At 29.4% G+C, this 16626-nt stretch overlaps 2 protein-coding genes and 1 long non-coding RNA gene across 5 annotated transcripts in view; 2 read left to right on the top strand and 1 right to left on the bottom strand.

Annotated features, from left to right (window-relative positions):
• Window positions 1-966, top strand: part of LOC124447642 (E3 ubiquitin-protein ligase UBR5-like) — a 4755-nt gene extending 3789 nt beyond the window's left edge. The window contains exons 9-11 of the mRNA XM_046998616.1: window positions 32-179; window positions 247-332; window positions 479-966. Of these exons, the coding sequence (XP_046854572.1) occupies window positions 32-179; window positions 247-332; window positions 479-691 (447 nt within the window). The 3' untranslated portion in view covers window positions 692-966. The remainder of the gene's footprint in view (window positions 1-31; window positions 180-246; window positions 333-478) is intronic.
• LOC124447700 overlaps window positions 1-14900 on the bottom strand; it is a 21329-nt gene extending 6429 nt beyond the window's left edge. The window contains exons 1-2 of the long non-coding RNA XR_006948800.1: window positions 14823-14900; window positions 2727-2736 (exon numbers count right to left, since the gene is read on the bottom strand). This is a non-coding gene — a long non-coding RNA (uncharacterized LOC124447700). The remainder of the gene's footprint in view (window positions 1-2726; window positions 2737-14822) is intronic.
• On the top strand, window positions 1310-16590 carry LOC124447667 (myosin heavy chain, clone 203-like). 3 transcript variants are annotated; one of them, XM_046998644.1, is made up of 13 exons: window positions 1310-1363; window positions 11223-11331; window positions 11464-11562; window positions 11651-11729; window positions 11896-12010; window positions 12276-12460; window positions 12724-12879; window positions 12952-13029; window positions 13097-13180; window positions 14778-14936; window positions 15583-15613; window positions 15820-15956; window positions 16104-16590. In XM_046998644.1, exons 2-13 carry the CDS (start codon window positions 11231-11233, stop codon window positions 16311-16313), a joined length of 1434 nt encoding a protein of 477 aa, XP_046854600.1. In that variant the 5' UTR covers window positions 1310-1363; window positions 11223-11230; the 3' UTR covers window positions 16314-16590. The 3 variants fall into 3 exon arrangements, with proteins under 3 accessions (XP_046854600.1, XP_046854593.1, XP_046854606.1); XM_046998637.1 differs by lacking the exon at window positions 1310-1363 and adding an exon at window positions 11025-11152; XM_046998650.1 differs by lacking the exon at window positions 1310-1363 and having other exon boundaries at window positions 11226-11335.
• The last annotated feature ends 36 nt before the right edge of the window (window positions 16591-16626 follow it).

Raw genomic sequence — 16626 nt, forward strand, 5'->3', positions numbered from 1 at the left:
ATCTCTTACGAAAAATTCTTGTTGTTCCCAGGCTTTGCGCACTGGTTTGCTAGATACAATTCCTGCAAGTTCATTGGACGGTTTAACGGCCGAAGATTTGCGATTGCTACTCAATGGAACTGGGGAGGTGAACATTCATCAACTTATGGAATATACTACATTTAATGATGAATCAGGAGGTATGAAGTTTTGATATGACACAAAGAAATAAAGAAATTCTTGTCGTGACGGTTTTGCTTTTCACAGGCGCTGGTTCTGAAAAACTTCTTAAATTTAAGAAATGGTTTTGGTCTATATTGGAGAAAATGCCCATGACTCATAGACAAGAGTTGGTGAGTTTTTGTAGTGACTGCTTTAGAAATAAGTTGTTATCATCCTGAATAAAAATATAACATGTTTTTGCCAAATGCTATTCGTGTAGAAAACTCTTTTCTCGTTAAAGAAAGATTTCGATTAGCTATTTTAAAAATCATTTTAGATGTATTTCTGGACTTCCAGTCCTTCACTTCCAGCGAGCGAAGAGGGTTTTCAACCGAAACCGTCAGTGACAGTTAAACCCGCCAATGATCAACAGTTACCTACGGCCAACACCTGCATCTCTCGTTTGTACATTCCTTTGTATTCTTCAAAAGTCATTCTCAAAAACAAGCTTCTTTTGGCTATTAAGACAAAGACTTTTGGTTTTGTTTGAGACGGTATTCTTATATTTTCAGCAATTAAAGTTAGCTGAAATTGTAATGGAAATTATTATTTTAGTGCATAAAAAGCGTTGAATATTGTGCAAATATGGCAATAAATGAACACTAAAGATTCAACAAAAAATGATTCATACAAATTTAATGGAAAACAAACACAGAAAATGAATTGTTAACAATAAAAAATGAAATTTAAGTATAGTACTAAATAAAAATAAAACATATGAGCATTAAGGAATAAAAAGTATAATCTAGTTCATCACTACACAAATACCCGCTGACAGTACGGAAATGCCTGCTTTGGTTACGAAAGTGCCCAATGATCGTTACACAAACGCCCGAATAACGTTACAAATAGTCATACGTTACAAAATGCCTCAAATGTTACGAAAATGCCCGACTATATTACCAAAATGCCTGCTTTGGTTACGAAAGTGTCCTATGATCGTTACAAAAATGCCCGCTGACGATACGAAAACTCCTGCTTTGGTTAACCTCAATGGAACCGAAGTCTGTTTCCCTAAAATCGTGTAAATGGTTGACTAGAACAGATTTCAAGTTTATTTATCAAGCTAAAAATGTTTTATGATTTCTGCAAGATTAATTGTTTATCAATCATCTTACTGAAAAAAACAGAAGAAAGAGGTGAAGACAAGATTCAAGATTAGGTAAAAAATATTTCACGTTATCAATAAGATTACAATGATTAGTGGTTAAGTTAAATATGGCTAGGTGTGGGGTGCATGGCATTTTCCCGCCAGAGACTATAGTTCATGCATTTTTAGTTCATGTATTTTCACACATTTTCATGCCAAAGACTATAGTCTTTGCATTTTCACACATTTTCATACCAAAGACTATAGTCTTTGCATTTTCACATATTTTCATGCCAAAGACTATAGTCTTTGCATTTTCACACACTTTCATACCAAAGACTATAGTCTTTGAATTTTTACACATTTTCATGCCAAAGTCTATAGTCTTTGCATTTTCATGCCAAGACTATAGTTTTCATTTCTTACAAGACTATAGTCTTTGTATTTTCATACATTTTCATGCCAAAGACTATAGTCTTTGCATTTTCACACATTTTCATGCCAAAGACTATAGTCTTTGTATTTTCATACATTTTCATGCCAAAGACTATAGTCTTTGCATTTTCAAAATTTGATGCCAAATACTATAGTCTTTGTATTTTCACACATTTTGATGCCAAAGTCTATAGCATATTTCACACTTTCATCCAAAGACTATAGTCTTTGAATTTTTACACATTTTCATGCCAAAGACTATAGTCTTTGTATTTTCTTACATTTTGATGACAACTCTATAGTCGGTGAATTTTTACATATTTTCATGCCAAAGACTATAGTCTTTGCATTTTCACAATTTGATGCCAAAGACTATAGTCTTTGTATTTTCACACATTTTCATGCCCAAGTTTATAGTCTTTGAAGTTTTACACATTTTCATGCAAAGACTATAGTCTTTCATTTTACACTTCTATTCCAAACTATCTTGTCTTTTGCATTTCACACATTTTCATGCCAAGACTATAGTCTTTGCATTTTCCATTATACAAAGACTATAGTCTTTGCATTTTCTTGATTTTTAATAACTATAGTCTTTGCATTTTCACATTTCATACCAAGACTATAGTCTTTGCATTTCTACTCATACCAAAGACTAAGTCTTTGATTTTCACACAATTTTCTCAATACTATAGTCTTTGCATTTTCAATTTTATTCAAAGAGACTATAGTCTTTGCATTTTATTTTCATGCCAAGAGAATAATCTTTGCATTTTCACACATTTGATTCTATAGATCTTTGTTTTACACTCACCTCCATTCCAAAGACTATTCCATTCTTTCCATTCCTCATACCTTCTTTCAGATTTCCATTTAGTCTTCATTCCTATCAATTTTCACATTCAAAGACTATAATCTTCATTTTCTACTAAAAAAGACTATAGTCTTTGCATTTTACTTACATAAAAGACTATAGTCTTTGCATTTTAATACACTTTACATCAAAGAGACTATAGTACTTAGCTTTTGCATAAGTTGTTATAAAATGCAAGACTATAGTCTTTATAAAAATGTAAAAATCCAAGACAGTCTTTACGTAAATGATAAAATAGAACTAGTCTTTGTAAAAATCACAAAGATAGTCTTGCGTAAAGTTATAAAATCAGAGACTATAGTCTTTACGCAAAGTGTGTAAAATCAAGACTATAGTCTTTGCATAAAAGGTAATATCTGGTTTTCTAATTTTTAAAAGTGTTAAAATCAAAGACTATAGTCTTTGCATAAAAGATAATAAAATGCAAAGACTATAGTCTTTTGCATAAAGATGTCAAAAATAAGACTAGTCTTTTGTAAAGTGTGTAAAATGAAAAGACTATAGTCTTTTGCGTAATGTAAAATAAAGACTATAGTCTTTTGCATAAAAGTTGTAAAATGCAAAGACTATAGTCTTTTCATAAAGGTGTAAAATGCAAAGACTATAGTCTTTGCGTAAAGTGTTTAAAAATGCAAAGACTATAGTCTTTGTATAAAAACTGTGTAAAATGCAAGACTATAGTCTTTGCGAAAAGTGTTAATAAAATGCAAAGACTATAGTCTTTTGAATAAAAGTGTGTAAAAATGCAAAGACTATAGTCTTTTGCATAAAAAAGTGTAAAAATGCAAAGACTATATTCTTTGCGTGAAAGTGTGTAAAATGCAAAGACTATAGTCTTTTTATAAAGTGTGTAAAATGCAAAGACTATAGCCTTTGCATAAAAGTGTGTAAAAATGAAAGACTATAGTCTTTTACATAGTTTGTAAAATGCAAAGACTATAGTCTTTGTAAAAGTGTGTAAAATCAAAAGACTATAGTCTTTGCATAAAAGTGGTAAAAATGCAAGACTATAGTCTTTTACGTAAATGTGTAAAATGCAAAGACTATAGTCTTTTAAAAAGAAATGTAAAATGCAAAGACTATAGTCTTTGCGTAAAAAATGTTAAAATGCAAAGACTATAGTCTTTTAAAAAGTAAAAAATGCAAAGACTATAGTCTTTTGTAAAAGTGTAAAATGCAAAGACTATAGTCTTTGCATAAAAGTGTAAAATGCAAAGACTATAGTCTTTTTAAAAGTGTGTAAAATGCAAAGACTATAGTCTTTTACAAAAAGTGTGTAAAATGCAAAGACTATAGTCTTTTGCGTAAAAGTGTGTAAAATGCAAAGACTATAGTCTTTGCGTAAAAGTGTGTAAAACAAAGACTATAGTCTTTGCGTAAAAGTAATAAAATGCAAAGACTATAGTCTTTTTATAAAAGTGTATAAAATGCAAAGACTATAGTCTTTTGCGTAAAAGATAATAAAATGCAAAGACTATAGTCTTTTATATAAAAGTAAAAAAATGCAAAGACTATAGTCTTTTGCATAAAGTGTGTAAAAATGCAAAGACTATAGTCTTTTGCGTAAAAGTGGTAAAATGCAAAGACTATAGTCTTTTATAAAAGTGTGAAAAATGAAAGACTATAGTCTTTGCGTAAAAGTGTAAAATGCAAAGACTATAGTCTTTTGCGTAAAAGTGTAAAAATCAAAGACTATAGTCTTTTGCATAAAAAAGTGTAAAAATGCAAAGACTATAGTCTTTTGCGTAAAAAAGTGTAAAAATGCAAAGACTATAGTCTTTTGCGTAAAAAAGTGTAAAAATGCAAAGACTATAGTCTTTTGCATAAAAAAGTGTAAAAATGCAAAGACTATAGTCTTTTGCGTAAAAGTGTAAAAATGCAAAGACTATAGTCTTGCATAAAAAAGTGTAAAAATGCAAAGACTATAGTCTTTTGCGTAAAAGTGTAAATGCAAAGACTATAGTCTTTGCATAAAGAATAATAAAAATGCAAAGACTATAGTCTTTTGCAAAAAGTAATGTAAAATGCAAAGACTATAGTCTTTGCGTAAAGTGTAAAATGCAAAGACTATAGTCTTTTGCGTAAAAGTAAGTAAAAATGCAAAGACTATAGTCTTTTGCGTAAAAGTGTAATAAAATGCAAGACTATAGTCTTTTATAAAAGTATGTAAAATAAAGACTATAGTCTTTTGCGTAAAATGTAAAATGCAAAGACTATAGTCTTTTGCGTAAAGATGTAAAAATGCAAGACTATAGTCTTTTGCGTAAATAATAAAATGCAAAGACTATAGTCTTTTATATAAAGAATAAAATGCAAAGACTATAGTCTTTTGCATAAAAGTGTAATAAAATGCAAAGACTATAGTCTTTTGCGTAAAAGTGTAAAATGCAAAACTATAGTCTTTGCGTAAAAGTGTAAAATGCAAAGACTATAGTCTTTTGCGTAAAGTGTAAAATGCAAAGACTATAGTCTTTTGTGTAAAAGAGTAATGTAAAATGCAAAGACTATAGTCTTTTTGCGTAAAAGTGTGTAAAATGAAAAGACTATAGTCTTTTGCATAAAAGTGTGTAAAAATAAAGACTATACTTTTGCATAAAAGTGTAAAATGCAAAGACTATAGTCTTTGCGTAAAAGGATAAAATGCAAGACTATAGTCTTTTGCATAAAAGTGTTAAAATGCAAAGACTATAGTCTTTTAAATAAAGATAAAAATACAAAGACTATAGTCTTTTGCATATAAGTGTAAAAAATACAAAAACTATAGTCTTTTGCGTAAAATTGTGTAAAAATACAAAGACTATAGTCTTTGTAAAAAGTGTAAAATGCAAAGACTATAGTCTTTTTGTAAATGTAAAATGCAAAGACTATAGTCTTTTGCGTAAAAGTGTAAAAATGAAGACTATAGTCTTTTGCATAAAGTGAAAAAATGCAAAGACTATAGTCTTTTTAATAAAAATGCAAGACTACTTTTTGCATAAAGTAATAAAAATGCAAAGACTATAGTCTTTTGCGTAAAGTGTAAAAATGCAAGACTATAGTCTTTGTAAAGATGTAAAAATCAAAGACTATAGTCTTTGCTAAAAGTGTAAAAATGCAAAGACTATAGTCTTTTGCATAAAAGTGTATAAAATGCAAAGACTATAGTCTTTTGCGTAAAAGTGTAAAATGCAAAGACTATAGTCTTGCGTAAAAGTGTAAAAAAAAGACTATAGTCTTTTGTAAAGATAATGTAAAAATAAAGACTATAGTCTTTGCATAAAAGTGTGTAAAATGAAAGACTATAGTCTTTTGCGTAAAAGTGTAAAATGCAAAGACTATAGTCTTTTGCATAAAAGGTAAAATAAAGACTATCTTTTGCAAAAGTGTAAAAATAAAGACTATAGTCTTTTCAGTAAAAGTGTGTAAAATCAAAGACTATAGTCTTTTGTAAAAATGTGTAAAATGCAAAGACTATAGTCTTTTATGTAAAGTGTAATAAAATGCAAAGACTATAGTCTTTTGTAAAAGTGTAAAAATGCAAAGACTATAGTCTTTTAAGTAAAGATGTGTAAAATGCAAATATAGTCTTTTGCATAAAAGTGTGTAAATGCAAAGACTATAGTCTTTTGCGTAAAAAGTAAAATGCAAAGACTATAGTCTTTTTAATAAAAGTATAAAAATGCAAAGACTATAGTCTTTGCGTAAAAGGAATAAAATGCAAGACTATAGTCTTTGCGTAAAAATGTAAAAATGCAAAGACTATAGTCTTTTTGTAAAAGTGTGTGAAAATGCAAAGACTATAGTCTTTTGCATAAAGTGTAAAAATGCAAAGACTATAGTCTTTTGCATAAAAGGTAATAAAATGCAAAGTATAGTCTTTTGCGTAAAAGTGTGTAAAAATGCAAAGACTATAGTCTTTTTGTAAAAAGTGTGTAAAATGCAAAGACTATAGTCTTTTGCGTAAAAGTGTGTAAAAATGCAAAGACTATAGTCTTTTATGTAAAAGTGTGTAAAAATGCAAAGACTATAGTCTTTTATGTAAAAGTGTGTAAAAATGCAAGACTATAGTCTTTGAATGCAATTTTAAAATCAAAGACTATAGTCTTTTTTTAAAAAATGCAAGACTATAGTCTTTGCATTTAAAATTTTAAAATGCAAAGACTATAGTCTTTGTATTGAAATGATAAAAACTCTATAGTCTTTGCGTAAATATGTAAAAATACAAAGACTATAGTCTTTTGCATAAAAATTTAATACCAAGACTATAGTCTTTGCATAAAAAATTTTATCAAGACTATAGTCTTTTGTAAAAAAGTGTGAAAATCAAAGACTATAGTCTTTTATAAAAAGTGTAAAAAATGCAAAGACTATAGTCTTTTACATAAAGTGTGTAAAAATGCAAAGACTATAGTCTTTTTAATAAAAGTGTGTAAAATGCAAGACTATAGTCTTTTGCGTAAAATATGTAAATAAAACTATAGTCTTTTGCATAAAAGTGTGTAAAAATGAAAAGACTATAGTCTTTGCATAAAAAGTGTAAAAATGCAAAGACTATAGTCTTTTGCGTAAAAGTGTGTAAAAATGCAAAGACTATAGTCTTTTATGTAAAAAAGTGTAAAAATGCAAAGACTATAGTCTTGCATAAAAAAGTGTAAAAATGCAAAGACTATAGTCTTTTGTGTAAAAAAGTGTAAAAATGCAAAGACTATAGTCTTTTATGTAAAAAAGTGTAAAAATTCAAAGACTATAGTCTTTTAAAAGAAATATAAAATGCAAAGACTATAGTCTTTTTATAAAAGTGTGTAAAATGCAAAGACTATAGTCTTTTGCGATGTAAAAATGCAAAGACTATAGTCTTTAAAAGTGTGTAAAATGCAAAACTATAGTCTTTTGCATAAAGTAAAAATGCAAAGAGACTATAGTCTTTGCGTAAAAGTGTGTAAAATGCAAAGACTATAGTCTTTTGCATAAAGTGTAAAAATGCAAAGACTATAGTCTTTGCATAAAGTGTAATAAAATGCAAAGACTATAGTCTTTTGCATAAAAGTGTAATAAAAATGCAAAGACTATAGTCTTTGCGTAAAGTGTAAAAATGCAAAGACTATAGTCTTTTGCGTAAAAGTGTGTAAAATGCAAGACTAAGTCTTTTATAAAAGTGTGTAAAATGCAAAGACTATAGTCTTTTTGTAAAGTAATAAAATGCAAAGACTATAGTCTTTTTTAAAGTAAAGAATTAAAATGCAAAGATATAGTCTTTTGCGTAAAATGTTAATAAAAATGAACTATAGTCTTTTTGCATTAAAGTGTTAAACAAAGACTATAGTCTTTTTCGTAAAAATGTAAAATGCAAAGACTATAGTCTTTTATGTAAAAGTGTGTAAAAATGCAAAGACTATAGTCTTTTGCATAAAGTGTGTAAAATGAAGACTATAGTCTTTTATTAAAAGTGTAAAATGCAAAAAACTATAGTCTTTTGCGTAAAGTGTGTAAAAATGCAAAGATATAGTCTTTTGCATAAAATGTGTAAAATCAAAGACTATAGTCTTTTAATTGTAAAATGCAAAGACTATTGTCTTTTGTAAAAAGGTGTGTAAAAATGCAAAGACTATAGTCTTTTTATGTAAAAGTAATAAAATGCAAAGACTATAGTCTTTTTAAAAAGTGTAATAAAATACAAGACTATAGTCTTTTTGTAAAAGTGTGTAAAAATGCAAAGACTATAGTCTTTATAAAAGTGTAAAATGCAAAAGACTATAGTCTTTTGCATAAAATGTAAAATGCAAAGACTATAGTCTTTGCGTAAAAGTGTATAAAATGCAAAGACTATAGTCTTTGCATAAAAGTGTGTAAAATGCAAAGAATATAGTCTTTTGCGTAAAGTGTGTAAAATAAAGACTATAGTCTTTTGTGTAAAAATGCAAAGACTATAATCTTTTACCTAAAAGTGTGTAAAAATGCGAAAACTATAGTCTTTTGCGTAAAATTGTGTAAAAATGCAAAGACTATAGTCTTTTGCAGTAAAAGTGTGTAAAAATGCAAGACTATAGTCTTTTGCATAAAAGTGTGTAAAAATGCAAAGACTATAGTCTTTTAGTAAAAGTGTAAAAATGCAAAGACTATATTCTTTGTAAAGTGTAATAAAAATGCAAAAACTATAGTCTTTTGCAAAAAATGAATAAAATGCAAGACTATAGTCTTTTGTAAAAGTGTGTAAAATGAAAGACTATAGTCTTTTGCATAAAGTGTGTAAAAATGCAAAGACTATAGTCTTTTGCGTAAAAGTGTAAAATGCAAACTATAGTCTTTTGCATAAAAGTGTGTAAAATGCAAAGACTATAGTCTTTTTACGTAAAGTGTAAAATGCAAAGACTATAGTCTTTTAAAGTAAAAAAAATGCAAAGACTATAGTCTTTTAAGTAAAAGTGTAATAACAAGACTATAGTCTTTTAGTAAAAATAATAATAAAAAATAAAGACTATAGTCTTTTTGTAAAAGGTAAAAATGCAAAGACTATAGTCTTTAAGTAAAAGTGTAAAAATGCAAAGACTAGTCTTTTTGCATAAAGTGTAAAATGCAAAAGACTATAGTCTTTTGCATAAAAGTGTAAAATGCAAAGACTATAGTCTTTTGTAAAAGTGTGTAAAATGCAAGACTATAGTCTTTTGCATAAATGTGTAAAATGAAGACTATAGTCTTTGTAAAGTGTAAAATGCAAGACTATAGTCTTTTGCATAAAAGTGTAAAATGCAAAGACTATAGTCTTTTAGCGTAAAAGTAATAAAAATGCAAAGACTATAGTCTTTGCATAAAAGTGTGTAAAATGCAAAACTATAGTCTTTTTGCATAAAAACAATAATAAAATGCAAAGACTATAGTCTTTGGCTGTAAAAGATAAAAAAAATGCAAACACTATAGCCTTTGCATAAAAGTGTGTAAAAATGCAAAGAGTATAGTCTTTTGCGTAAAAGTGTGTAAAAATGCAAAGACTATAGTCTTTTGTGTAAAAGTGTGTAAAAATGGAAAGACTATAGTCTTTGTTGTAAAAGTGTGTAAAAATGCAAAAACTATAGTCTTTTGCGTAAAAGTGTGTAAAAATGCAAAGGCTATAGTCTTTTATGTAAAAGTGTGTAAAAATGCAAAGACTATAGTCTTTGAATTTTGACACATTTTCATGCCAAAGACTATAGTCTTTATTTTCACACATTTTCATGCCAAAGACGATAGTCTTTGCATTTATACACATTTTTATGCCAAAGACTATAGTCTTTGTACTTTCTTACATTTTGATGACAACTCTAGAGTCTTTGAATTTTTGCATATTTTCATACCAAAGACTATAGTCTTTGCATTTTTACACATTTTCATACCAAAGACTATAGTCTTTGCATTTTCCCACATTTTCATGTCAAAGACTATAGTCTTTGGTATGAAAATGTGTGAAAATGCAAAGACTATAGTTTTTGTGTAAAAGTGTGTAAAAATGCGAAGACTATAGTCTTTTGCGTAAAAGTGTGTAAAAATGCGAAGACTATAGTCTTTTGCGTAAAAGTGTGTAAAAATGCAAAGACTATGGTCTTTTATGTAAAAGTGTGTAAAAATACAAAGACTATAGTCTTTGAATTTTCACACATTTTCATGCCAAAGACTATAGTCTGTGTTTCACACATTTTCATGCCAAAGACTATAGTCTTTGCATTTTCACAAATTTTCATACCAAAAACTATAGTCTTTGCATTTTCGCACATTTTCATGTCAAAGACTATAGTCTTTGCATTTTCACACATTTTATGCCAAAGACTATAGTCTTTGCATTTTCAAAATTTGATGCCAAATACTATAGTCTTTGTATTTTCACACATTTTGATGCCCAAAGTCTATAGTCTTTGCATATTCACACACTTTCATCCCAAAGACTATAGTCTTTGAATTTTTACACATTTTCATGCCAAAGACTATAGTCTTTGTATTTTCTTACATTTTGATGACAACTCTATAGTCGGTGAATTTTTACATATTTTCATGCCAAAAACTATAGTCTTTGCATTTTCGCACATTTTCATGTCAAAGACTATAGTCTTTGCATTTTCACACATTTTTATGCCAAAGACTATAGTTCATGCCTTGTTGATTGCCTATTGTTGCAGTTTGTGCTTATTTCACTCATGCGAGCCAGGCTTAAGACGTAAGACATGAGTTTACCCTTATGTCTACGTTAATATCTACCTTTTTTTCAACCTTCGTTGATGTTTTTGTACATTTGTGTCTTTATCTCTACCTTTATGTCTACCATTTTACCTATCATTGTGTTCACATTTGAGTACATTACTTATTATAATATATTATAGAATTGTATTATTTCTCAGATCTGCAATGACATGATACCAATACAGTTAATTATCTGCTAGTTAGAGATCAGTGTAGAGGTACTTGCCTAGCAACGAAAGACGCCGTCGTTCCGTTCGTTTACGGATCATTACATGGCTTCATTTAAATAGGATTCACTATTATTTGTTTCGGAAGGAGAAAATTTGAATAGATGGCTGCTTTTAGTCGTTCAAAAACAAATAGATCTAGTAAGTGAGGCTATGATTATACATCTTCCTTACCATTTGATTTTTCATGTCCTTTCCTCAAATTTTCCAGCTTCACCAATGCGAAAGAGTGCCCCAGGTTCATTGTTTAAATCTAGTGGCAAAGATCTACGCACGTCCACTAGTCGTGGACTTGCTGCATCATTTGACATTGGGAAAAAGTAGGTGATGTCAATATTGCCACGTTGAACATTTCCTGAAATATAATGCAAATATACTGTATATTTTTATATTACACATGTAAATATTTTTAAACTATTGCCTGCACATGTTAACTGGCTACTATATATTAGGAGTGGTTATTCAACTACAGAACTTTCAAAGATTGAAAATGAATACATCAGAAATCTACAACAGCAAATCTACTTTCTTGAATTGGAAGCCAACTATTTGTATCCTATATTATATAATCACTGCTTTGGCATTATTTAATACAAAAACTACTCAACTTTTTTGAACACTCCTTGATACAAGTTTTAGAAGGGAGCAAGCAAAAAAAGCAACAATTATACCACCTAGATTAACTGAAGAGGCTGAAAAAATGATGAGAAAACTGAGAGTAAGTATTTACCTAAAAGTGTAAAAATTGTGGTATTATTTAAAAATGAATTAATCAATTTGTGTTACAAAAAAAATAATAATTAAATTTAAATATAATAAGCACTTTTCTCTTTATTTGTTGGAGACCCCAAACAAATATTTAATTTAATTTCTTATGTATTTAGACACTTCAAAGTGAACTTGATGATCGAGTCACAGATATAGCAAAAAAAGAATCAGCAATTCGATTGTTGGAAAATGAACGTGAAGTTTCATTGAGGAAACTTAGAGATGTTGAAGGTAAGAGCTATGGATAATTATGTTTATCTTATATAATTTGTACAAATGCTATAACAAGGGAGGTTAATTATACAAAAATACACAATATAGACTTCACCATGTCTCTTCCATGGAGCCTCCTAACCCCTCCCTTCATCAAGTTTTTTTTTAACCCCTAATTACCCACATAATTATTCATAGCTTCCACCTAGCTACTACAGAATCTAGATCCAAAAAACAGGATTTCATTGTCATTTATGTTCACAGAGCAATTTTTATTACACAGAAAGCCATGCTTATGAAAAAAGAGAGTTGGTAAATGAAATTGTGTCATTAAAAAAGTTCAAAGAGGACCTAGAAAGGCTCCATTCACGTCGTGACATTCATGTGCAACAAGTAGAAAATGAAGCCAGTAAAGGATTAAATGCACTACAAGAAGCTGAAGAACGAATTTCATTATTAGGAACTCAGGTTTCACCCACTATAATGAATACTCTCTGAACTTACTCCACTTCAGATGATGGAAATACAAATTATGAAATGCAACAAGAAAGAAAAGTTCTACTATTAAAACACTTTTCTTTCTAATTACTCAAGTACAACTGTCACATTTTCCTATCAAGATTTGAGAAATATTTTCTATTCAAATATAAGTTGGGGAAATTGTTCTAAGTTTTGGTAAAGAATTAACAAAAGAAAAAATTCATCATTTCTTTTTTCCTGTTTTTGTGAAGCTTGATGATAAAACTGAAGAACTTAGTCGGTGTCAAATTAAGTTGGAGGAAAGTCGTGCTGAGTGTTTGAAATATCAAACACAATTACGGGAAATTGAAGAAAGATTCTTTCAATCCGACGTAAAATCGAAAGAAGACATGGGACGCGAGTTAAGAGTAAATATGAATGACTTGCATTTTTTGAATTGTGTTCACTAAGAAAAGTTGAGAAAAATCTTAACGTTGTAGGAGGAAATACGACAGTTGCGTCTAGATGCAAGACAAAAGGAACTAAATGCACAACAAGACAGAACACTAAGAGCAAAGGTCGGAGTTCATTGAGCAATGTTGTTTACTCTACATACTTAAAAAATAAATTCTTTCTCCCATTTAGATCCAAGAAGATTGCACGTCATTAATTAAAGAAAATGCTGCACTGGCTGCACAAGTTGTAGAGCTTAGAAAACAAATAGATACAGTGAGTTTTGCTTGATAGTTTGTTGTTTGTCATAATTTAGCAAGTCAACTACGTGTAACATCATATATAGCATAAGTATTACATAAGTATAAGGAGATCAAGTACATTGATTTCTTATGTACCATCGTCACTATGACATAAGTATAAGGAGATCAAGCACATTGATTTTTTATGTAACATCGTCACTATTACATAAGTATAAGGAGATCAAGTACATTGATTTCTTATGTACCATCGTCACTATGACATAAGTATAAGGAGATCAAGCACATTGATTTTTTATGTAACATCGTCACTATTACATAAGTATAAGGAGATCAAGTACATTGATTTCTTATGTACCATCGTCACTATGACATAAGTATAAGGAGATCAAGCACATTGATTTTTTATGTAACATCGTCACTATGACATAAGTATAAGGAGATCAAGTACATTGATTTTTTATGTACCATCGTCACTATGACATAAGTATAAGGAGATCAAGTACATTGATTTTTTATGTAACATCGTCACTATGACATAAGTATAAGGAGATCAAGTACATTGATTTTTATGTACCATCGTCACTATGACATAAGTATAAGGAGATCAAGTACATTGATTTTTTATGTAACATCGTCACTATGACATAAGTATAAGGAGATCAAGTACATTGATTTCTTATGTACCATCCTCACTATGACATAAGTATAAGGAGATCAAGTACATTGATTTCATATGTACCATCCTCACTATGACATAAGTATAAGGAGATCAAGTACATTGATTTCTTATGTACCACCATTACTATGACATAAGTATAAGGAGATCAAGTACATTGATTTCTTATGTACCACCCTTACTATGACATAAGTATAAAGAGATCAAGTACATTGATTTCTTATGTACCATCCTCACTATGACATAAGTATAAAGAGATCAAGTACATTGATTTCTTATGTACCATCCTCACTATGACATAAGTATAAGGGGATAAAGTACATTGATTTCTTATGTACATCCTTACTATAACATAAGTATAAGGAGATAAAGTACATTGATTTCATATGTACCATCCTCACTATGACATAAGTATAAGGAGATCAAGTACATTGATTTCTTATGTACCATCCTCACTATGACATAAGTATAAGGAGATCAAGTACATTGATTTCTTATGTACCATCCTCACTATGATATAAGTATAAGGAGATCAAGTACATTGATTTCTTATGTACCATCCTTACTATGACATAAGTATAAAGAGATCAAGTACATTGATTTCTTATGTACCATCGTCACTATGACATAAGTATAAGGGGATAAAGTACATTGATTTCTTATGTACCATCCTCACTATGACATAAGTATAAAGAGATCAAGTACATTGATTTCTTATGTACCATCGTCACTATGACATAAGTATAAAGAGATCAAGTACATTGATTTCTTATGTACCATCCTTACTATGACATAAGTATAAGGGGATAAAGTACATTGATTTCTTATGTACCATCGTCACTATGACATAAGTATAAGGGGATAAAGTACATTGATTTCTTATAAAATATCCTTACTACGATAAAATAAATCAATTATTTTTCTTACGTGACAGGATCGTGCCCACAAGGATGAAAAAATCGCCCGCCGTCAGGCAAACATACAGGAATTAGTAACGTTAAAAGACAGCGAGAGACGTTTACAAAACGAATTAGAAACTACCAGAGAACAACTTTACAATGAGAAATTAAAAAATCGAGAAGCGACACAAAAGGTATTTATGAATAAATAGGATTGCAAGAATAAATAATATACTTATGTCATAGTGAGGATGGTACATAAGAAATCAATGTACTTGATCTCTTTACACTTATGTCATAGTGAGGATGGTACATAAGAAATCAATGTACTTGATCTCTTTATACTTATGTTGTAATGACGATGGTACATAAGAAATCAATGTACTTGATCTCCTTATACTTATGTCATAGTGAGGATGGTACATAAGAAATCAATGTACTTGATCTCCTTATACTTATGTCATAGTGAGGATGGTACATATGAAATCAATGTACTTGATCTCTTTATACTTATGTTGTAATGACGATGGTACATATGAAATCAATGTACTTGATCTCCTTATACTTATGTAATACTTATGCTAAATATGATGTTACACGTAGTTGACTTGCTAAATTATGACAAAGAACGAACTATCAAGCAAAACTCACTGTATCTATTTGTTTTCCAAGCGCCACAACTTGTGCAACCAGTTTAACATTTTCTTTAATTAATGACATTTAACCACTGATGAAGCACGATACTGCAACACAGATTCAAGCTTCCCTAAATTATCAAATTTTAACAGTTTTACTTCGTGATGTTAACGCGACTAGCGCAAAATTTTATTCTATATATAGCTTACACGTGAAGAAAAGAACACACTAAACGGTAAGATTGATTTGCTATGAATAAAAGTATATATAACTTACTATGATCAACAGGTACGATAGTGGATAGTAACATTATAAGTGTTTTATGTGATCCTCATTATATTCACAACATTTATATAGTAATGTAAGTATAACGTCAAAGTTATTATCTTACCATGATAAAATTGTGAAAATTCTTATAAAAAATGAAAATCTTGTGCACAGTGACTCTGAGCAAGAACAAGTTAAAAACCAACGTCGAAGAATTGCAAAATATGAACACAATACAAAGCGATGAAAATATTTCATTACAACGAGATAAACTGCTGTTGACGGACGAAATTTGTGATTTACAATCCAAGGTAAAATTTTATACATTGGAATAACACATCAAACAAGTATGAATCTAGACTACAATATACACATGGGCTTATTTAGTGTTTGTTACATGTTATATGACCCACGTTTCAATATTAAATCAATACAACTATCTCATCTTACCTCATTAGTTAGATGAAAAAAATGACGAGCTGTTGGACTTAAAATCACGTCTCCATGAAGCTGAAAGTTTGTGTTCTCAACTTGAATCTAAAGTAAAAATGCAGAAAAGCTTGGAGAATATAAGATGGGACGAGTTTCATAAGATGGCCAACACCATGAGCCAACTTTCAAAGAACATGAGTCCAAGGAAAGATCAGCAACGAGATTATGACGAATAAGAGTGATAAATGAACAATGATATGGACTAAAAACAAACGAGAATATTGAAAAAGCAAAATAACTTAAAATAATGTCATTGTTGATGACAAGTTTCAAAACGAAAAAAACATTCTTGTGACGATAAAGAATAAATTGATGCCTTCACGTAACTTATAATAAAAAAACTTTGCGTGCCGTTAGCTACCAATTTCTATATAAACAATGCTTAGTTGTAGTATAGCAAGAAAATTGAAACTCTAAGTTATAAAATTAAAGAAGACATACAAACCTTTTAAACCTTTCGACTTTTTCCCTCTTCGTAATCATTCCATT

The sequence above is a fragment of the Xenia sp. Carnegie-2017 genome, unplaced genomic scaffold (assembly GCF_021976095.1).
Source record: "Xenia sp. Carnegie-2017 unplaced genomic scaffold, XeniaSp_v1 HiC_scaffold_13, whole genome shotgun sequence".
Classification (NCBI taxonomy): domain Eukaryota; kingdom Metazoa; phylum Cnidaria; class Anthozoa; order Malacalcyonacea; family Xeniidae; genus Xenia; species Xenia sp. Carnegie-2017.